Source organism: Sciurus vulgaris (assembly GCF_902686455.1).
Source record: "Sciurus vulgaris genome assembly, chromosome: 5".
NCBI classification, from domain to species: Eukaryota; Metazoa; Chordata; class Mammalia; order Rodentia; family Sciuridae; genus Sciurus; species Sciurus vulgaris.
In genome coordinates, this window is record NC_136465.1 from 175869914 (window position 1) to 175893788 (window position 23875).

The window sequence follows — 23875 nt, forward strand, 5'->3', positions numbered from 1 at the left end:
TGAGCCCAAGGGCTTCCTGTAGTATTGCTGGGAGGCGAGATGTGCTTGCAGTGAATCATACTTATTTTTGTTCCTGCTTTGTTCTGCTTAATCTGAAAACAACACCTTCATCCTTAAAAGGAAACTGGCTGGCCATGAATTCTGAGTCGAGAGGGCTTAATTTGTTCCTGGTTTGGGCTCTGCCCCTTCAGCATGTTACTGCCACAGTCCCAGTGTTTCCTGGACTCCACTGTCTCTGACGAGAGGTCAGTAGTCACTCAAATCATGTCCCCTTGGCTGTAATGCATCATTTTTCTCATACTGCTTTTGAGAGTTCTCTCTTTGATTCTTGTTTTCAGCAGTTTTTCTGTGATTTTCTTTGGATTTATTTTACTTGGGATTTTGAGTTTCTTAAATCTATAAATGTAGGCCTTTTGCCAAAATTCGGAAGTTATAATCATTTCTTCACATAAGCCTTCTTGGTCTCTCTCTTGCTTCCTCCTTGGATTTTAATTACGCCAATGTTAGACCTTTTCATATTGTTTCACATGACCTTGAGGCACCATTATTGTTTATTTGTTGATCTTTTTCTCTCTCTTCCTCAGTTTGTATAACTGATTCTTCCTTTTTTTATCTTCATGGTTAAGCCATTGGATAAGATTTTTATTAGATCTGGATTTTCCACTGTTTCTTCTTATAATTTTTATTTCTCTGCTGAGAGGCCCTACATTTTCAATAATTCTGAATGTATTCTCCTTTACATCACAGAGCACTTTTATAACTGTTGAAGATTTTTAGAGTTGATTCTAACATCTGGTCACGTTTTCTGTGTCTCTATGTGTTGAGTACTTCGGGATTACATCCTAGACATTGTGAATGTTACAGTGTCATGACTTTGGATTTTGTTCTAAACAGAAATTTGTTGCTATTCCTTTGTTTATTTGAGGAGGCAACAGACTCGGTTGGACTGAATCTGAGAAGGGCTGTCTTTTCAGACTTTCAGGATGCAGTTTAAACTTCAGTTCACTTCTTTGATCCTTAGGTAGGCTGCTTGCAATCTGCCCAGCTCATGGATGGTTCAGGGTCAGTCAGGATTTAGGGAGAATTTCTACACCAAATTTGAAGCACCTACTATCTGGTTGTCTCCTTCTCAGGACTTGCCCCCTAAACCCCGCCACCGCCCCCCCCCCCCACTCATTTATTTTCCAGTGACATTAGATGCTCAGACCTCTTCCCCCTGGTTCTTTAGGACAGAAACAAGACTGGTATTCTATTAGGTTTCATCAGCCCCGCGTGGCACCAATACCCTCCACTCAGGTGAAAAGCTACAGGCCGTGGGAACTTCAACTCATGCTCTTCCCACCTCAGTAGCCGACTTCTCTCCAGGATCCTGTAGCTTAGCTTCAGCCTACAGGGTCTTTATCTACCTATCTAACCTGGTCCAGCACTTATATGTGGTATTTCTGAGAAGGTTGGCCCAATAGAAACTTACCTGGTCATACTCAGAACAGAACTTCCAATAACCCTGCTGAGGAGCTATGTACACGTGCCCTTAAAATGTGGGTGTCACCATTCGGGCAAAGGCTACCCAGTCCTCTCCAGCCTGGACCCCACTCTGCCACACAATTGACCTTCCATATCCCTCTGCCGACTTGTGTCACAGACCATCCCTCAAATGCAGCTTGACACATGGCAGGTACCAAAATAAATCCTGTAGGATAGAGAAATCACCTGTATATCCCAAGAGCACAAAGTAGATGCTCAGTGACAAATGAAAAGAAGAGGAGGGGCTGTCAAAGCAAAGGACACCTCACCAGACATTGACTAGGGGTCTGGATGAGCCCTGAGCCTGAGAAAGCCCTACCTGCATGAACAAGAGTGCGAGGCCATCTTTGGCCCCGCCAGGGAGCGGCAGAAAGCCAAGACTAGTGAGACTGGACACGAGTGCACCGTGCTGGCGAGACAGGCAGGAGGGGGAAGGGCAGGCTGGGGACTATGAAGCTGCACTGGCTCTTGGATGGCCCATGCAGACACTTCTGACTCCATGGTTCACTGCTTCTGCGCTGTGCCAGCCATGACAGTGCCATTGTGCTCCCCTGATGCTGTATCTAGTAGGCGCTCTTCTGCACACACCAGGCAGTCCAGGAAAAGGCTCATGGGTATGCTTAGGCAAGTGACTACGAACACAACCCGAGGAGACGGGGGATTTAGGGACACAAAATCCAGACACTGCTTTTCCAGCCATCCTTCCTTGCCTGGAAATTCTCTGGACAAAATTCCTTTGTGGTAAAATTAGAGAGTTGTGTTTTTTCAAAAGTACTAGTATTTCTAGTTCTTTTTGTATCCATTCACAGAAAAAACAAAACTGGCACTCAAATAGAAAAGAACTATCTTCCCTCAAATTTCAGAGATACTGCCTCCACACCTCCCATCCCCCACCCAATCACACCTGATCTTCCAGCTCCTCCTGCTGCCTCTTAACTGCCCAGGACCACAGAGCTGCATCCCCAGGATGCAGGCACGGCTCAGGGATTCTGTCATCAAGATGCTCTGATCAGGGGAAGGGCCAAGAGGGCCATCGCTGGGAAGGAACATGGAACTTTCCACATAGATCCAATTTGCACTTGGAGAGAAAATTCAAATGCTTTTGGCAAACGCTTCCTAGGATATTCAGATGCAGAAGTCTTGCCTGAGAATAGCCAAGAATACAAAGAGAAAGAAGATTGAGAGAAAGACCTGTTTTACTAAATTAAAAATCCATGTCGCACTGAGGTAGACAGAGAAGTGTAGGCCTGCAGAATGGAAACTTTCAGACGTGGTATCCAGTTGCGGTAAACACGAGTCGGGGCCTGGGAGAGCTTCTTGCTCTGAGCAGTGGGATAAGGAGCCTGCTAAAGAACCTGAGGAAGGAAACAGAGAGGGAGCTGCCACCACCCTGGTCTGCAAGGTTAAGGCGAGGGTCGAAGCCCCCTGTCAAGTAAAAGAATGCGCTCATACACGGCTGCAGAGGTCCGCCTGCGTGCTGGGCCTGCAGCCTGTCCACAGAGTCCCCTGCTCATCAGCACAGCATGGCCCTCACCATATCCTGACCTGCGGCCACCCAGGCCCATGTGAGTCGAGAAATGCCCAAACCCTCTCCGTGGGGGTCTCTGAGCTCTTTTCTGGGGATCAGTAACAGCATGCCTGGGGCGTCTGCAGCCCTGCAGTTGAACACGAGTGCAAAGGTATGGTTCAACCCAGCAGGAAAATACAGAAAAGCCCCATCTCTTACCATATAAAAATGATTCCATATGTATTAAACATTTACATCCAAAAATAAAACAAAAATCCTTGCAAAAACCAATAGGAAAGACAAGCTCAGGCTCAATAAAGCAAAGAAATGCAAGTTAACACGATGAACATGATTTTGATTAGCACAGTAGCATATATTAAACTCTTACTACACTCAGTCAGTCAATAGTTGGAAGTTAGCAATTCCCCAACACTGCCGACGGACGAATTTGATAGGATCTTTGGAAATGTAAGATGGTGATATGCTCTTAACGCTTAAATGTGAATGTTCTTTTGACCTGAAAATTTCATTTCTTCTATCAGCAGAAAATTGCAACCTCTTCACTGTAAGTTCACGAACTGCTCCAAATGTACCACTCTGGCGCAGGATGCACGCGAGGGGCTGTGTACCTAGGACGGGAGCCTGTGAGAATTCTCTGGGGATTCTGCTCAATTTCACTGTCCACTTCAATTGCTTTGAAAAATAAAGTTGGGCTAGGGTTGTGGGGTTGTGGCACAGCACCCGCCTAGCATGTGTGAGGCCCTGGGTTTGGTCCTTAGCACCACATAAAAATAAAACTCAAATAAAGGTATTGTGTCCATTCACAACTAAAAAAATAGTCTATTAAAACAAACACACAAGAAAGTCTCAGAGGCTGAAGGGTAGGAGAACAACACCTTGTTCACCAAGACAGCTAACCTGGAATTTATTTTCAAATAAAAAAAAAAAAGAAGGAAGATAGATATATTTGGTTGTCTAAAACGCCAAGCATTTTAATGGCAAAGATATAGTATGATAGAGTTAAAAGACAACTGAGAGATTTGGAAAGGGCAGTGCAGAAGACCAAGGCTGGCTGACTATTATCCAACTGCACAGACCCTTTCTAAGCACCTACATGGCAGGTGCCAGGTCAGGCCCTAGGAACACATGGTGAACATGCCCCAGAGTGGAGGACCCTCCCTTTGCTAGGATCCACATCTGAAAGTCTCCATTCTGCTGGCTTAGCCATCTATTTCTGTCTCAATGCAACATGGTTTTCTAATTTAGTAAAATAGGTCTTTTCCTCCTTTTTGTATGTTCTTGGCTATTCTCAGATCAGGTTTCTGTTTTGCATATAAAATTCAAAGTCATTATCCAATTTCTACCCCCCAAGCATTATCAAGATTGTAACTGGGCTCACATTAAATTTCCACATTACAAGTCTATCTGTGAGAAGAGAACACAGAGGAGAGCAGAGCCAGGGTGGAGAGAGCCTGGGACAGCGGGGGAGTGCCCACCCACTGCCCATCTCCCCTGCCTGAGCCTTGGGCCTCAGAGCCTGTTTCCACCATGGCCCTCAGAACACAGGTCTGACGTCCAAAGCTTGAGGACACCTCTCCGAGGGAGGGATGGCCCGTCTGCCGGGATCTTCAGTGGTCAGTTAGTCACCAAAGCATGGACTTCACTTGTCCACAAACACTCTGTGGTCTTATGTTCACACAAAAGAGTGAACGAAACTGCAAAATAAGGTTGAAGGCAAGTAGCCGTCCTCAGGAAAAGACAGTCATAATGATAAACAGACAACTCAGGAAGTTTCAGCAATTCTGAATCTATCTATGCCCAACAGCTTAGCTGTGAAGTAAATAATGCAACAATCAACCAGGCGAAAAAGGATCTCACTAAACAAACCCACCAACAGACGGGGACTTCAGCACAGTGGCTGATGGAATGAGCGGGAAGGAATTTGCTAAGAATGAAGAACCTCTAAAACCCAACTAACAGGCATGCTCAGAGAGCCACGCCTCCCGGGGCGGGGCATATACTCTGCAGTACCTGTGGAATAGCTACCAAAACTGCCTGTACATGCTGGGTCATACAACCAGCGTCAACATATTTCAAAAGACTGATTGATGCCATTTAGACTTTAGAATCTATCAGGTGATCACAATAAAATCACCTTTAAAATCAATAACAAAAGGTAAACTAAAAATCCCAAATGTTTGGGGCCTAAATATGCTTTAAAAAATAAACCACAAGAAAAAGAAGAAAGGGAAATGTAAAGTATTTTGAACTGAATGACAATGAAAAAACAATACAAAAAAATTTGTATGGTGTAGCTAACCCTGTACTTTGAGGGAAAATGTATGGCTATGAATTTATACATTAGAGAAATAAAGGCTGAAAATCTAAAAATTCTATCTCAAGAAATTAGAGAAGTATAAACAAGATAAATCCAATCAAGTATAAGGAAGGAAATAAGGTAAGAGCAGAAATAAATGAAATGTGAAGCATATACAATAGAGGAAATAACACCACGCACACAATGTTACCGCTTCCAGACAGGATGGACTAACTTTCAGCCAGCAGACACCACCAACCAAGACAACGAGCGGAGTCCAGTCACAGATAGGGTCCTTCCAAACGCATCAGAGTGCAGGGAAGCCGGGAGACGGAGGGACAGCAACCCAAGGAGGGAAGGCCTTCAGACCTGCACTCGGGACGTGCAGCTGCATGTGCCTGAGACAAGCTGGTGACTCTGGGAGTGGACGTTGGCCTGGCAGAGGGCCACTCTAGCAAAGCTTGGGTTAATTATGTGGCAGTGGGGTGGCAAGGGAAGGACTTGTGGCTGGGCACAGTGATACAAGCCTGTAATTCCAGCCACTCGGGGGGGTTGAGGCAGGATGGCAAGTTCAAGGACAGCCTCAGCAACTTAGCGAGACCCTGTCTCAAAATAAAAAATAAGAAGGGCTGGGGATGTGGCTCAGTGGTGGAGCATCCCTGGGTTCAAATCCCAGCACCAAAATAAATAAGCAAATAAAAGGGCTCACACTAGAAGTGGTCTCCCTCCCAGATGCGGCCTGCACTCTGGACGAAAGTCCCCACACTGCTATGGCACTAGGAGATCCAGCCCACCAGGGACAAAGGCCCTGGGCACCGAGGGCAGACACTGAGAAGGCCTTAGGATGGGTCGGCTGACACCAAGGTGCAGTCTCTGGAGCCTCTGAGGACTTGCCAATTCTACCGTGTGCCTAGAGATCGGGCTGCGGCCTCCGCAGAGGAAGATGGAGAAGACGTGCAGACTTCTGAGGGTGTGAGGGACTTGGACCACCAAAAATGAGACATGGGAGACCTCAAACACAAAGCGGGTCACTTCCTTAAAACGTCCACACACTGAGGAAGCCATGCAGAACAGGAAGCTCCAGAACCAAACCAAGCCCACCCACCCCCATCCACAATACAGATGCTCCCGTTATGAGACGCCCCAACCATTCCTAGGTATCTCCTGAGCCCATGGACTCAGGCAGGCCTGAGGGCACACCTGGGATTCCCTCCGATGACTGTCACCAGAGTGCAGCCTGAGATTCAAAGCCACAGCTGCAAGGCCCTAAGTGGGCGCAGTGGGCAAAGACATCAAAAAAAAAGATCTCTCCTCTTTGTCCTTGTTGCCACACGGACACATCTGTGTCTCGTACTAGGAAAGCATTGTTTGTCCCTCTTACTGTGACCTTGATTTTACATTCTTCCTTTTATTTAACTGACCATGATACATAAAAAGAGTTTTTAAAGTATCTGTTTTATTCAATGATCAGGGTTGAATGCTCCCAACAGAAGATTGAAAACCAGATGAGTGAGAATATTTAATACTCAACTTTTAGAAGCTCAGTCATAATCGTCCCATTACCTATCCCACCCAAGGGCAATGGGATGCCCAGGTCCGGGGGCTGTTGCATGCTGGGGTCCTTGTTCCCTACGTCATCAGGAACTGCAGGCAGTGGGGAGGGTGCTGATTCCTGGCCTGGGACTCTGGTCACGCAGAGGGATGGGGAGCTCTGCTGGAAGGAAGGAGGAGGCTCACGTGGTGCTGAGCAGCAGGTGAGGAGAGAGGGACGGAGGCCTGAGGAATCGGGACACCGGTCGGCCATTCCTGAGTCCTGCTTCCTGACGCACAGCTTGGGCACGCGGGGAGCTTGCCGATGAGCTAGGCAGCTCTGCGTAGGCCTCTGCTGGGCCTCCACAGGTGGACGAAGGATGAGCCTCAGTGTGTCGCTGCGAGTGGAGGATGCAGGAACAGCCCATTACAGGGAATTTGAATCAGAGAGCTGTCCTCCATTCCGACAGACTGCGCAGCTCAATTAGTCTGATTATGCCTTCAGATCTGTCTTCTGGCATCGTTAGGCAGTTTGTCATTTTATGTTCTCCATGGGTCGCTGGCCCCAGGAAATGTAAGTGAGTCGCAGGTCGGAGACCTCAACCCCGCTTTACCCAGGGCCCCACGTGGCTAGGTGCCAACGTGGTGAGTGGCAGGCACTCTCCGCATGCTTCCTGAGCGCACAGGCCACATGGTCAGTGGCCAGAGCCACAATCCAGGCAAGGGGCCTCCTGGGAGCAGCGCCACAACACAACCAGCCACCAAAAGCACCTGGCTCCTTCCACCCCAGGGCTCTGCCTGGGCTGCAGACCCCAACTCAGATTCGTCAGAAGATCGGCTGGGTCTCACATTCAACAGACAAGAGGGAGAAGGCAAACCGTTAGCTAAGAAGCGTAATCTGTAGAGCAGACAACATCTTCCCAACCACAGTGGAGAAAGTGTTCTCAGTGTCCACATGGGTGACATCAGTCCTCACCCAGTTCTTGCCACCTGTGTAGGCAGCCACTCTGCCTGGCACAAGGAAGGAGGTGACAGTGAGAATAAGCCACCAGAATTAGGTACGAGGCATCCAGCATGACCAAGAGTCCCTGGGTAGGATAATCAACAACTCTTCACAAGCACAAGCAGGTGGAATGATGTTTGTGACTTAAGAGTCTCCCTCCCACGTCCCCGAGAGGAAATCACTGCTCTGCAGACTTGGAAAAAGGGAAGGGAACGAACATTGTCTGCTCATGCCCAAATGACAGGGAGAAGCTAAGACAGCATTACTGAAGTTGACATCCTTCCAGGAAGTCTGAGGCCAGAAGACAGCCCTGCAGCACGCTGTCATCACTACTTGGTAAGCCTGCATTGTGCCTAGCTCACAGGGTGACACGCACCAAGACCAGTTGGCCTGAAAGACACCAGCCGGTGTGTACTGCCCTTACTGAGCCTACGTCGTAGCTAACAAGGACAGCACCACAGCCAGCCAGCATTGATATGCCTGCTTCCTACAGCCAAGCCCATGATTCTTCTAGCTCTGATTTCACTGGTAGAAGAAAAAGCTGTTCACCCTGAATAATAAGCAATCTCTTCAATTAACAAAGGTAATTTCCAAATATTTACATGTTTTACAGCTTATGAAGTCCAAACCCAGGTCTGGGTAGATGTTAATCACCTCGTGGTTGCTATCTTCCAGGAGAGGCATGAGAGGATTTCCCCTAGCCCCAACAAATCACTAGGCGGGAGCCAGGGCGCGACTCGCCTAATCCTGTTCACAGCGACCTGCCTATTGATTTATGTTAAAACAACACATTTTCTTCCCTGCAGATAGGTCTGCTAAAACTGAATGTGTCCCCCTGATTTTACATGTTGAAATCCTAACCCCTAGTGAGAACAGGAGTAGCGCTCTTACCCTCTTTCCACCATGTGAGGGTACCCCAGGAAACCAGCAGTCTGCAACCAGGAAGAGGGCCCTTACCAGAACCCAGCCATGCTGGCATCTGATCCCTGACCTCTAGCTCACAGAACTGCCAGGAAGCAGTGTCTGCTGCTCACAAGGCACCCAGGCTCTGGTACTTTGTTACAGCAGCCCCAGGCACGGTCCTTTCTTGGTTTCTACCTGTCCTCTTTCCCTTTTGTGGGCCACCTTCAGGCAGCAGAGATGTCTCCGAAAAGCCAGGAGCAAGGGAGAGGGAGCAAAGAAGCCTGCTGGTGACTGCAAGGGGCAAGCAGCAGCACCACGGTGCAGTTAGCTGTCCCCCAAAGTCAGGAAGAATCCAGATAAAAGCTTGGGACAGAGGCGTGTCAGGGGGACGAGGGAGGCACCACCCCAGGGTGGAAACCAGTCTTCTGGGAATCCCCACGGGCTTCTGGAACACCCACTCCCAGCAGCCCTCAGGTGGTGCGCACCCAGGGCTCCACTGGGAATTCTGGCTTCCCTCAAGCGCGTTCCTTCAGCAAAGGCTCACTGCGCCCTTCTGTGTGCCAAGCACTTGGAAAGCCTCGCTGCACAAAGAGAGAAATGTCACACGCTTTGATGCAGGAAGACAAGCAAATGCACGGACCCACGGGGTGGAGGGAAGGCGTGGTAAGAACAGCGTGCACAGGTACAAGCGCCGTGGGCGAGGAACCAGGCTGCGGGCCAGGCGGTGTCTGCACTGAGAACGCCAGGGCCGCTCAGGGAACAGGAGCAGTGGAACAGCCGCGGAAGGAGGAGCGCCCTGCGCACAGCACAGAGGTCTGTGCTGGCGGCAGGACGGCCCTGGGGTAGAGCAGGGAAGTGGCCTGCTGTGGCTGCAGTGTGGTCAGCCAGGACCAGGGAGGGAAGGGCTGGGTCAGGCAGGTCTGGCCCAGCCACAGAGAGCGCTGGGTTGGCTGAGTGAGATGGAGCCACTGGGGAGCCTGAGCAGGAGCGTCTTGTCCAGAGTTCCTCTGGCTGCTGTGCTGAGAACAAACCAGGCTGGGGCAGGGCCACAGCAGGACCAGGACAGGGCCACTGTCACACAGCGAGAGATCTGGGGAGAGGCGCAGGTGCTGAGGTGTCCTGGAAGCTCTGTGCAGGGACAAGCTGTCTTGCTGAATGGCGTGCGTGTCAGAGGAAGAGGAGACCAGAGGCCCCATGAGATTTCAGCCCTAATGGCTGCAGAGAACAGGCTGCCCTGACTGAGGAGGGAAAGAAGGCTGGCCGAGCAGCCACGGCACCTCTCTGAGCTGGCAGAGGACGCGGGAACTGAAGGTTGGGAGCAGTCATGCGGGTCCCACGGGAGAGCGATGGCTTACCCCACAGGAAGCGCCTGGGATGGAAGGGCCTCCACTGAGCCAAGGGCCCAGGTGCCCCAGGTGAGCAGCGGCCCTGGGAGCCCCGCCCTGGGCTGCCTCCTGCCACTGCTCTGAGGCTGTCACCTGCCCTCCCGGAAAGCCCCGAGGCAGACCAGCAGGTCCCCAGGGCCTGTGGGTGGGCTCAGCCTGTGATGCTGCCCCCGAGAGCCCTGCAGGGGAGGAGAAGGGAGGCCAGGTGACAGGCACCCAGTTACTTCAGACGCCCTGTGGTTCACCCCCATTTCCCACGCACCCCTGGTATCTGCTGTGGCCCGTGTCAAGTCGGGGTTCTGCACCCCTGGATTCCGGGAGCCACCCTGATTTCCCCACCCCTTACTTCTAGCACCTCTTGGGTCGGCTCCCCTGGTCTCCCCTGTGCTCACAAAATCACACAATCTTTGTTTTGGGAGGAGTGTGGGGACCATCTCTGCAGCTCCCAAGACCAGCTCACCCACCCACCTAGGATGCTGCTGAAATGAGCTCCTCGGGGCTCAGAAATGAGACCCATAAAGAGCCTGTTACCACGCCTGGCATGGGGCAGGTGCTGAGGAGGAGGGCAGCAGCCACAGTGGAGTTACCCTCTTCCTGGAAACACTCTGCCCACATGCCAAAATGCTTTCCTTAAAAACAGTCGCGGGGCCGGGGCTTCGATCCTCAACACCTCATGAAAACGAGTAAGATAAAGGTTTTGTGTCCAACTACAACTGAAGAATTTTAAAAGAAGCTGAGGGCCGAGCCCCTGCAGGGTGAAGCAGGGTCTGAAGCAGGGCTCGCATTAACTCCCGGAGTCTGCGCAGAGCCTTGGGCCGAGCCCGGGGCACACGCCGGTTCGGTGAGCACACGCAGTCCGCACTCGCTTCCACAGTCACTGCCAGGCGGGGTTATTTGTTTTGTTTTCTTTCGTTTTTTTCAACTTTCTAGAGGAACAAACCCCAGCTCCGTTACCACAGCATTGGGCGGGGTCCTGGGTGGCTTTCTGTGCCCACCCGCCCCGCCCATGATGCCCGTGCCAGGTCTCGTTTTAAAAGTCTATCACAGCCTGGCCACGTCCACACTGGGAGTATTCTAGGAAGAGGCTGCCAAAAGAATCCTTGGGAACCGTCCGGGGTGACTGCAGGGCTCTGCTCTGCCCAGAACCAACTCCACCGGGAACCCACTCTGCCCTCAGCAGCGGCTGTGCCGAGAGCTGCGTGGCCCTCTCCTACCTTCCTGAAGTCCTCCAGGTCGATCTTCCCGCCGGGCTCCTGGCTGACCTCCAGGAACCGCTGCCTGAACACGGGGTCCTGCTGCTGTATACAGGCTTTGAGTTTTTCAATGACTTCCTCTTTGGTCATGTTCCTGGTCGCAGCAGTGGTACCCTCTGTGGGCTTGGTTCTGCAAGCACAAGCAGACGTTCAGAGCGGCGTCAGCTGACCCAGGCACAATGCGTCCCATGGGTCTGGCCCGTCCTCCCTGTGCCCCACGACAGCGAGGAGGGCCACCATCCCACTTCCATGTGAGGACACAGATGCTCAGCAAGGTGGGGCCGCTCAGGACTCCTATGCTCTAGAATGTGCTGCTGGTGAGCCGGGCTGGAGGGCGGGGCTGGGTAGGAGCTGTGGTCCTCGCGCCGATTCAGATGGGCTTTAAGAGGGATGAACGTGGGGCTGTCCTGGTGCTCAGGGTGAAGGGGGGCGTTTTCACGAACTGGGCCGTTATAAACTTCATATGGAAGAAGTGGGTCATTTTGTGGTAAGTAGAGCAAGGAGATCACCAAGGCCCATGGAAGGAAAAGGAGCCACGAGATTTGCCAAACTGGCTTGATCTGTGAAGTGCAACGTTACATGTGAGCTGCGAGTGCGCGTGCGTGTGCGTGGAAGGTAACTGGTGCCTCGGCCCTGACGGGAGAGCTCTCCAGGACGGTCGCGATTTACGCAGCCTTCAGGGTCACCACTCAGCTGGCGGCTTAGCGGACCTTTCTCTTAAAATGCCATCTCTCTGCTCGTTTATAAAGCTACTATTGAAAAGTCAGATATTCAAATTTCATTATCATATCATTAACACATTCCCATCACTCTTCACTTAAGAACTTTTTAAAAGGGATGTGAGCCAGTGAAGTCTGCGGAGTTTTACTTTCCCAGGGATTTATGACAAGCTATGAACAAGCAAGCTAAAATAATATCTTTTCATTAGCCTAAGCCTGATTTTTCAAAATGAAGGACTAGAATATTCATCAGTCCAGCTTTTTATAGATTTACTAAGTGTGTTTTATTGTTACAATTCAATTTGGCAATCATTTAAATAATTCCATCTTCCATATTAGAAAACGTTAGCTGGCTTAATAGTGTGTTTTGCAATAAATATGAACTGAGGGTGAGGAATCTAGGTCTCTGGAGAAGAGCGGACAGGCGTGTGGGGAGGGAAGAGCAGAGTCTCGACAGGCACTCTGGGAGGTGATCCCAGGGCCTGACCCGGTGTGGCCACCAGATGCAGGAAAACTGAGGCATGTCCCCAAACCTCAGACTGCGGTGCCTGCATTCCTAAAATTCACAGGTGGGTTCAATCATTGCCCTAAAATTTGCTGACTCATCTCTGTATGTACAGGGCAGTGTCTTTCTTATTTAAATAATAAACTATTAAGTTTATTCAAATACTCGTTTAGCCACGAATACCTCCTAAATGCCTATTCCACGCAACATCCTGTGGTTTCATTTTCTTTTACCTTTCTGAAGGATCCAGCTGCTGCTGTTCTTTCTGAAAATGTTCACTTGACTGATCCTTTGAAACAGAAATGGGAGAGACAGTGGGTGGGTCCTTAATTCCAACACATGCCAGAAGTTTCTTGTAAAGGATTCTTCCTGAAGCCATATCCTGAAATTTACTGCAGAGTCTGAATTTGAAAATCAGAGAACATTACCCATTAGAATGGCTAAAATCAAAGTGCCTGACCCTGCACGCGAGATGCGGACATGGATAACTACAGCCTTTACCCCCTGCCCATGGGCATGTGCAACAACAGCACAGCCATTTTGGAAGACAGTTTGCCAACTGAACATACAGTTATCAGAGGAACTAGTCATTCTGCTCCTAGGTAGTTATCAAAGAGAAGCAAAAATGTATGTCTATACAAAGAGTTGTACAATACATACGGCTTATTTGTAATAGCCCCAAACTGGAAACCAAACATGTCCATCAACAGATAAATGGATACACAAAATGGTGAGGCCATGCCAGTATAATGGAATAATACTCAACAATAAAAAAGACTGAACTGTTGATAATATGTACAACATGAATGAATCTGAACCTCATTATACTTAGTGAATAAATCAGACTGAAAAATGTAATATCTTGTATTCTTCCACTTACATAAAGTTCTAAAGAATGCAAAATAATCTACAGTAACAGTGGGTCAGTGTTTGGGAGCAGGGATGGGGAATAATGGATTGCACAAAGGCACAAGGAAGATTTCGGGGGGTGAAAGAAAGCATTTGATGTCTTGATTAATATCCTGTGGTGGCTTCTTGGATGTGGACACATGATGAACTTCATCAAAATCATATTGTTTAAATATGTGGAGCTTATTGTACATGAAGTGTGTTCCACAATAAAGGCAATAAATTTAAAGAGGTTTTTAATTAGAAATTTTAGTATGGACTTATTTAAGTACTTATAATGGAATTTTAGCATATGCAAATATCTTAGAAAATGAGGAGACCACTAATAGAGTGGGATCGACTTCTCTTTCCTTCCTTTCTTTCTTCTTCCTTTTTCTTCCGTGGTGTAGGGGGAGCGAGTGCTCTACCACGGAGTGATACCGCCCCTCACCCAGTTCTAGGACTGATTTCTTTTCCAACATTCTGCTAAATATTTTTCTAAATGTAAAGTCATACATCATTGCAAACTTGATAAAGTCTAAGGACCAAAATAAAGTTGCAGGGATTCACTGAGGCCCACAGGCAGCGGCGGTGGGTCCTGGTCCTAGGACTGGCACGCCAGGCAGGCTCTGGGCCCTGTGATGCAGAACCGTACACAGGAAGATAGGAGCCGGCGAGGTGCTGGCTGAGGACACTTCTGGGCAGCAGCAAGGCCAAGACATTCTCCTGCCGACCCCAAGGCATCGACTGCTCCCCTCATGCCTCCTGTGGAGCTCTGCAGAGCCCATGGCTGTGTGGTCACGCCCTGGCTTGACCCTAAGGAATGTGCCTGAGCGGCCTGTTTTCCTGCGTCCCCAAGGCTGTGGGTGGAGAGTCTAAATGGGAACTAGGAAAAGGTTTTCAGAGATTGACTCAGTTTCCTGTCAGCACTTCTAATTGGGCTCTTCCGTTACACCTGCCAAGACGTGGGTCACTGCGTGGATATACGACACATCCTTGCTTTGACCCTGTGCCTACACGGAAACACAGCAAGCATGTTTGTTTCCCACCATGACTCTTTTGAAATACCTCAGCCTTAATTCTAGACAGCAAAGAATGGCAGACACATTCCACATGGCGAATTCCTCTGAGGAATTTTTAAGACCGTGTGCGACGCTCTGACCCGCAGAACTCAACCCGTTCGACAGAAGCTACTGCAACAGAGGAGCCCTGCATCCAACAGGAGTTCAGATGAAATCCTGCATCTCACAAGATGCTACGGAAACTCAAGGATAATACTGCTTGGCAAAGACAACAAAAAGAGTCGGGGGTCCTAGAGAACCAGATGCGGCCCAGGCTTACAGCTCAGCAGGGCCTGGGTGGACCTTAACCTCCGGGCCAGGCCTCTTCATCCATGAGAGGGTGGGTCTGGCCTCCCTCCATGAGTGTGGTCAGGTCTGAATCCTTAGCCAATGGCCAGTGCTTAGCAAGGACTCAATAATAACTATTATTAATCCAACCTATTCACATTACAAAACTACATTCAAATAGTTAGATTTATGAAACAAATGAAAACCACGAAATGAACTGAGTTTGTAAACAAAAAAACTTACTTTGTTAAATGTTCGTTTGTTAAAAATGGGCAGAACACGTGCATGATTTTCTTGAAATTACTTCGACTGATGGACCCTGTGTCTCCAAGGTCATATGACTGCAGCGCGTCATAGAAAGGTTGCAGATGCCTAGTGATGGCATCATGAACCATTTCTTCCACCTGACACAGGAAACAAGCATGTTCACCAGGGGATGCCTCGTGCCCTGACCGCTCAGGAGGGGAGCCCCAGGACACGCTGCTTACCGAATTCCAGGCCAGGTGGAGCGGCACCCTGGGCTCTGCATAGGGCCACGTTTTTCTCATCTGGGTGGAAAGAGAAAGCATGTAAGTAAAGGTCACACGTGAAAGGCAGCAGGGGCTTTGCAGGCAGACAGACTTGGACTTGGACTTGAACTTCAGCTCTGCCTCAATTGGTCCATAGCTCTGACGCCAGTCAGTGCTCCCTGCGGTTGCCATCTGAAAATGGGGATAGTGTTTAATTTGCTCTTGTTTACTTACGTGGACGATAACCACGAAAGTCCATCGCCTAGAAATCAAACAAACGCAAAGCAACAGAACAACAAGATGGTGTTCTCCCGCGTCAAGATGGTGAAAACAAGAAAGGAAGCCGAGGGCCAGCACCGTCTAGGGGTCAGAAGGTGGGCCTGATGGACAGGAGGAGTCTGGAAGGGAGCCTGTCCATGGCACACGGGGACCAGATGGGACCATCGGGTGACTTGCAGCCTCAAGGCTGACCACGCCTCCACCGGCTGGGCACAGGGAAGGGGAGGCCGACTCCTCGGGCGGTGCCTTTCACACGCCTTGCGTTTTGTGCTTTCTACATACATTCCTCTGTTAAAAGTCAGTAGAGTAGCGAATAAAACGAGACACGTTCTGCAGCGCCTTCCTCAACACTCTACCTCTAGCCTCTTAGACTCAAGCACCAATCTCAGGATGCAAAGGCGCAGACGCCAAGATGTTGCAGGAAAACTGACCAAAGGGAAAAGCAAAAAAGAACAGCGGGGCATAACAGAAAACGCAGCATCTTTAAAACCATGTAGCAGAATTTTTCTGGATGTTAAATATTAACAATGTATTAATAAAAAACAACACAGGCTGAAACATCATGAATTAGATGATCCTGTCTTTAAATAGAAGTAAGTATAACATGAAAGTCTGTAACTCATCAAAATGTATATATTAAACATGTGCAGTTTTAAAATATCAACTGCACCTCAATAAGCTATTTTTTTTTTAAATGAAAGCGTGCATGTGCACATGTGTGTACCCAGGACGCAGGATGGCGAGTAGGACGAAGCATCCTGGGTTGGGGTCAGCGGGGTGTCGTGTCCCCCTGCTGCTTGCCTGGGTAGAGGTGGCTGGAAGACCACCTGAGCAGGTGCTGGGCACACTGGGCCCTGGAGGTGGCACTGCCAGGCAGGAGGAGCAGGAAGGAGCCGCAGTGCTGAGGCCTGGGAGGGCAGCTGGGGGCACATGGGCTCCTCGCCAGCTACTTCTGGAAGTTCTGTTTTATTCCTAGAGCCCCCAAAAGCCAAAAGAGGGGTGTGAGCATGGCTGACGTGGCTCGTTTCTACTGAGCAAAGGCCACCACCCCTCCTGCAGGGAGCATCCAGCCCACACGCGCAGGGTTGCTGTGACGTCCCGATGTGACAATTCCCAAGAGCTGATCCCCAGCAGGCTTCAGAAGCTGAGCCCTTCATTTCCACACGTGGAAGGGACTTTGAGTTGGGATTCAGGAAGGACCAAATGGCCTAGGTTGAGGACACGTGCGTGACCTTACCGAAGGGGGACACTCAGGAAATCATACTACTAAGATGGCTGAACTTCATGTCGACTAGATTCCAAACAGTTCGTGGTGTTACCCTCCTAACTGTCCAGAATAGCCCAACCAGGGGACTGTCACCAGGCTGGCTTCAGAGGAGGAGTCTTCGGGAGGGGAGTCCCTCCTGCCCTCGCAGCCCCAGAGTGGTGAGGCGGCGCTGCACACAGGCCTGGGCGCCCCCGGGGCCCCAGGGCTGCAGCCGCCCGGACCTGCTCTGGAGCACCAGCAGCAGACGGGTGGAGGCTCCCACAGGCGGCCCGCTCGGCAGGACAGCACTGGGACGACTCTTCCCTGTCTGCCCTGTCAGCCTTTCCCACTCATCTTCTAGAAAATATGTCAAGAGGTCTTCCATGTTTAAACATACATGTACGCGCACCCTCATGAGCAGCTTCAATGCTGGGGGCTGGGAAGGCTCACCACGTGAAGTGACGTTGAAAAAATGGGCTAGGGAGTCACATAACTCACGGGTTCAAGTTTGGGGAATACGTGCGCACACAGAGGAAGGCATGTGTTGGGACCCGGGGTGCCATCTTGACTTTCATCTTGGTAGTTTGGATATTTCCTAATATTCTACAGTGGATGTCTGTCACTCGCATAACCACAGAACACTTAAGTGAGTCACACAGCGTGGTCTGCCAACACTGCCTCCAAGAGGTACCGAGAGAAGGTGATGAACACAACACTTTCACTCCAATGGATCAATAGGTGTGCACCCAACTCTGCAAGACCACGGCGTAAACCCACAACAGGGGAAGGACTTACTCAGGAGGGTTAACTGCATTTTACCCAGAATAGGATACATGTGGCCTTGGTCAAATGCTTTCAACCCTGTCCCCAAAGCCAGGCACCCCAGTGGGATCCATTCAATAGACATGTCACATCTGAGACAAAGGTGCAACCCTAGATGTGACTGGTTTTGAGACAGAGATTTAGGATAGAGAGAGAGATTGAGTCTTAAGGGAAACGCCCACAAGCCGCTAAGGTGCAGAAGCAGAGCTATAAACCTGAGCAACATGCCCTCGGCCAAGTTCAGGGAAGATGGTGCAGGACTGTGCAGCTCCACCCTGGCTCTGCCTCCAATCTGAATACAGCCCATCTATAAACAGGGGAGTCCCAACCCTGGGTGAGGTGTCTCACTCTCAATAGCCCATATTCTCCCTTCAGTATGTATCTACCTCCTAAATAAACCTCTGTCTATGACTTTGCAGGGCACGTGCTGAAATTCTTTTCTGTCACGTGTGCCAAGAACTCCTCTAGTCCTGAGTGAAATTCCCCCACCCCTCTGGGAATTCCTAGGACCTTCTCTGGAGACAGCTCTTCTCCTATGACAGTTTGATGTAGCTCTATAGCCAGGCAGCTTCTTAAATCTAAAATCAGAAGCTAATTTGTACCTGTTAATGGACATCTTCAACAAACACTGCAGCAAGAGTCTGCTGAAGCCTCTTTGCATTATCTAAAATTAATCTGTCTTTTTAAAGTCTCAAAATGTTAAATGCTAATAGCTATCAAAGTTACAGATGCATTTATAATAATAAAATATCAACTCTCCATGCAAAAGAAACAGATACTAAAAGCAAGTGTCAGTCACTAGAAGCAGTAAGCAGCGTCTTCTTAAAAGGCGAGCCTCACGGTGCAGTCATTACCGACACCCGCTAAGGTTCAGTCACAAGCACAGGGTTGTCCACAGAGGGATTTTCAGAAGTGTCAGACATCATCCTTCAATAAGATCTGGAAACTAAAAGTTAAATCAAACAACTCCATCACTGAACTCTTAAGTAAGAAGAGCAGAGTGAAGTGGCTGGGAAACTCACCTTGGGGTTCTCCAGCAGGTCAAGGAAGGAGCCCACGCTGACCACTCCAGCGCCCCCAGGGTCAAGTATTTGCATCAGTTCTTTGAATTCTGAATCACTTAATTTTACAATCATGCAATTTAGGATGTGTCGCAGTTCTTCCCCTGTCATCTTTACATTAGGTTTCTGAGCATGAAAGGGTATATAAGGGAATTTAAAAAAAGAAAGAAAGAAAGAAAAGGAAGGAAAAGCATTATACATATTTAGCATCATTTGGTACAGAGTGAGCTTTGACCAAACAGCATTGTGATCTGAGACAAGAATACCTCTGTTGAGGACCATTATGTTACATGTGCAAGAGCAGGGGCCTGGGGGTGCTAGAACCTTCCAGATGTACTTCCCATGGTGTTCCCAACCGGGTGGGCAGGAGAGGGCCATGTGAGGAATGAGGCACAGGCTGACCCTCTTCCCCAGGGGCATCTACCGTGTGAAGAGTCCTCCCCACACCCACCTGGGTGGCTCAGAATTTCCTGGCAGTTCAATTATAATTTGCCAATTTACTAAGAATATTAATTACACTTGTTCTCAATATGTCCAACCTCATCAATTACATAAGTGGACAATTACTTGGCGAGATCGCTTCCAGCCATGCCACACGAAGCAAACGTTATGAGCGAGATGCTCTGAGGCACATTTCCTCCTCCAGAATTAAAAGTTGTCAATAAGTAAATTAAATTTGTAAATTGAGAGGTCCTGTTTACTGGAAAGAGGGGAAATAAAGAACCCCTCCCTCACAGAGAGACGTTGTGAATATCAATGCAACAAAATGGTTTACTAAGTGACCCAACATCTGAAAAGGAAATAATTTTGTCTGGGGTAAATTAAATCAGGGGATATATAATATATGCTTATTTTTTGGCTTGGGATCGATAATCAATTTTTATGTCAAAATAGGGATCGTGGCAACTTTTAATGATTTCTGTGTAATCGTCACCACTAATGCTAGGACACTGTCACCACCCCAGAAGAGGTGCATAGTTACTCTACTCCCCTCTTCCAGTGCAGGGATAAGTCCCACATGTTCACAGCACACAGGCAACAACTGTTTTTGGCCTCTATGCAGTTGTTTCTGTAGACAGAACCACACAATAAATACGTGGCCTCCTTGTCTGGCTTCTTTCGCTTGGCGTGGAGTTGCCGAGGCCCATCCACATTACAGCGCGCATGGGCCCCTGGTTCCTTTTTATTCCCAATTAGCATTACAATGTCTTTTAATCTGGTCACCACTTGATGATCATTTGGATGATTTTCAGCTTGGAAATTATGAATAATGTTGCTATGAATATTTGAATAATTATTTGTGTGGATATACATTTCTATTTCTCTTGGCCAATACCTAGTGTGGAATTGCTGGGTCAAACGGTAAATTAGGTTTGATTTTTAAAGAAATAGCTACACTGTTTTCCATGCCCACCAGCAGCGTGAGAAGATTCCAGTGTCTCCTCATTCTCATCATCTTTTTGAATATGAATATCCAATTTTCTTAGCAGCATTTTAAAAAAGATTACCCTTTTCCCCATTAGATTTGACAAAAATGAATTGATCATAAATACAAGTATTTATGTATTCTCAGTTTTGTTCCACTGTTCCATGTCTATCCTTACACAAGTTCCAAATCTTCATTACTATCACTTTATACTAAAATTCAAAATCAAGAGGCTTAAGTAGTATAATTTAATTCTTCTTTTTCTAAAATTGTTTGGACAATTCCACAACCTTTTTATTTCCATGTAAGTTTGTTTTTTTTTTGTTTGTTTGTTTTTTGTTTTTTTTTTTTTGCAGTGCTGGGGATTGAACCCAGGGCCTTGTGCTTGCAAGGCAAGCACTCTACCAACTGAGCTATCTCAGCCCTAAGATAATTTTTTTAACTGAAAAAATAAAAAATCCAATTGGACTTTGATAGCACTCGCACTGAATACATAGATTAATCTGGAGAAAACTGCATCTCAATAATGTTGAGTTCTCCAATCAATGAATATGGAATGTCTCTTCATTTACATCTCCTTTCATTTCTTTTAAGTGTTTTATAATTTTCAATGTACAATTCTGGCACCTCTGCAGTTAATTTATTCCTAGGCATTTTATTATTTTGATGCTATTAGAATGGAATTGTGTTCTGAAGTTCATTTTCAGATTGTTCAATGCTAGTTTACAAAAATATAATTTTGTATACTGATCTTATATCCTGCAACCTCTGTGAATGCCATTAGTGTGTTCTCTCTCTCTCTCTCTCTCTCTCTCTCTCTCTCCCCCTTAGAATTTTCTACAGATAAGATTGAATTGTCTTGGAATAAAGCCAGTTCCACTTCTTCCTTTCCAATCTGGATGCCTTTTCTTCTTTTTCTCTCCTGACTGGACTGTCTAGAACTACAGCACAATGTGAACAGAAGTGGCAAGGGCTGGCACCCTGTATTGTTCCTGATGGTAGGGAAGCATTTGGATGTTACCATTACTATGCTATTAGCTATGGTTTGTCATGAATGCATGCCATTTATTGGGTAAAGGAATATTCCCCTCTATTTCAAGTTTGTTAAAAGTTTTTATCATAAATGGGTATTGGATTTTTTAGATGTTTTTCTGCATCTACTGAGATGATTATATGGTTTTAGCCTCAACTCTTCATATTGTGTATTATGTTCACTGATTCAGGGAGTTAAACTAACTGGCAGTGCAGGGATAAGTCCCACATGTTCACAGCACTGAATCCTTGCTACGTTACTGGATCTGATTAATATTTTGTTGAGAATGCAGCCAACTCATGAAGGACACTGGTCTGCATTTTTTCTCGTGATGCCCTTGTGCAAATTCAGTATTTGAGTAACACTGGCCTCGAAATCAGGTGGGAAGTGTTCCTTCCTATGTTTTCTGAAGGTTTATGAAGGACATGTATTATTTCTAAAAGTAGCCTTTGTGTTCTTCAATGTAGACAATTTGCACTTTTATTGTTAAGATATATTTCCAGGTATTTGATTTTTAAAATCATTTTAGCAATGCTTTAAAAGTTTTTCTCTATTTATTGTAGTTTGTAGAAATATTGTTGGTCTTTGTATACTGATCTTGATTCCAGTGACCTTCAAAAGTCTAATATTGATTGTAACATTTGAGGGAAGAGTCTTTTGGGCTTTCTAATAATGAAATCGTATCACTGGTAAATAATAACAGGAAGAGGAAGCGCAGGTGAGGAGGCAGGACGCACACCACATCTGGTCATAGGAGGTGAGCCACAACTGGTTGAAAGGTGAGTGATGGTCATGCCCAAGACCACTTGGAGCAAGGGCAGCAGAGTCTGGAGGGAGCATTCACAGCAAATGGGGTGCCTGACTTGGCGCAGATCTGAAGCAGTCTTTCTTCCAGATACCCTGCAGGCCTCTCTGCAGTGGGAACGCCCAGCCCTGCCTTCTCCTTGCTCCCTCCCTAGCTCCCCTTATCCAGTATTTTCCACTGCCAAGACCAAGAAAAATGGGAGTAGGAACCGCTGGTTAGAAGCTCCACATGATGTAACTTCAAGGGGTATGACCATTGCTGCTGCCGTGTGAGACTTCAGAGGGTGAGCAACCTTGCTCCTAGTCAGGTAGCTCAGGCTGGTTCCCAGCCCCAGGCTCCCTTTCCTCGCTTGTCAAATGGAGATGACAGCCAGGCACAGTGGTGCATGCCTGTAATCCCAGTGGCTCGGGAGGCTGAGGCATGAGGATCTTGAGCTCAAAGCCAGCCTCAGCAAAAGCGAGGTGCTAGGCAACTCAGTGAGACCCTGTCTCCAAATAAAACACAAAATAGGGATGGGGTATAGCTCAGTGGTCAAGTGCCCCTGAGTTCTATCCCTGATACCAAAAAAAGAAAAAAAAAAAAAAATGGAGATGATAATTGTCTACCTCACAGGGGTATTGAGAGGACCAAGAATGCACCTGCCAATCACTTTAGACAGGGCGGGCACACGGTTGGTGCTCAATGTCATTCACTCAGAGAAGTCAGTCACACAGGCCAGAGGACTGTAGTCATCTCCCTCTACCCGGTTTCACTTTTATCTTTGGTCAGCTGTGGTCAGTACTATATAGTACAGTAAAGTATTGAGAGAGAGAAGAGAGAGAGCATTCACATAACTTTTATTACAGCACATTACTTATATTTTTATTACTAGTTAGTCACCTTTTACTGCGCCTAATTTATAAGTTCAACTTCATCACAGGGATTAGGCGCAGGGAAAACAGTCCAGCTAGTCATGTTCTGCATGCCATCGGTTTGGACAATGATGGGCACAGAGAGGTGTGCAGTGGGCTCTGCCACAGGTCTGTGGAGGACACTCCACTGTGCCCACAAAATGACAGAACTGCTCGCGACGCGCTGCTCAGATGATGACCATCATGGAGCAGCACCTGACCGTAAGGAGCTCGTCCCACCTGGCCTTCAGGCATCTGAGGGGAGGGCACCTTGGAGCATATCCCACATGGATAAAGGGGGCAGACCGTGTTTAAAATAGGTACGAGCCCCCAGGAGCACAGAGCCCACGCCTCTGAGTCACGCTGTGTGGGGAACCCCAAGTGACTGCAGCCTAGGCAGGCAGCAGGCACACTGCCAGCCAGAGGCCACCCAGGCAGGGTGGCTCCCCCAGTGCCAGCCCTGAGCTTGGTCTTCCCCTTGGGCGGCACCTGGGAAGGTGAAGCTGAGGCTACGTGACGCTCTGAGGTATGGGATCTTTTGTACACGGTCCCAGTAGAATCTAAGGACAAGTAACTCACCCTACTCATTATTAACTAGAGCCTCAGTTACCAAAAGCGCTTGACAAATAGCAAACTAGGGAGACAGTGCTTTCTAACACACACGTTCACGTGGACGGACTACTGTTTACAGCAAGAGAGAGCGAGCTGCAAATCCAGGGAGCAGCCTCCTCTGCAGCACAGTCAGAAAGTCAATCAGGGACCGTAGACCTGGGGGGAGGTCCTGGTGTGGGTCTCAAGCTGGCTGTGAACCAGTGGCCTTTAGGTCAGGGTGGGCGGTCCGCAGGCAGTGGGACATGCTAGCTGCGTGGTGACTGTGGGTCTCACTGGTAGCCTCACCACCCACCTCTCCCTGCTGCTGGC

General features: G+C 48.2%; 1 protein-coding gene across 7 annotated transcripts in view; it reads right to left on the reverse strand.

Moving 5' to 3' along the window:
* Nucleotides 1-23875, reverse strand: part of EFCAB6 (EF-hand calcium binding domain 6) — a 224912-nt gene that overhangs the window by 82384 nt on the left and 118653 nt on the right. For 5 of the 7 annotated variants that reach the window (XM_079143290.1, XM_079143288.1, XM_079143286.1 and 2 more), the window contains 4 exons: nucleotides 18762-18926; nucleotides 15127-15431; nucleotides 12880-13047; nucleotides 11384-11552 (listed from right to left, as the gene is read on the reverse strand). In XM_079143290.1, the coding sequence (XP_078999416.1) occupies nucleotides 11384-11552; nucleotides 12880-13047; nucleotides 15127-15431; nucleotides 18762-18926 (807 nt within the window). Of the gene's footprint in view, nucleotides 1-11383; nucleotides 11553-12879; nucleotides 13048-15126; nucleotides 15432-18761; nucleotides 18927-22806; nucleotides 22845-23875 lie in introns of those variants that run through there. The other 2 variants (XM_079143287.1, XM_079143292.1) reach the window with 2 other exon arrangements.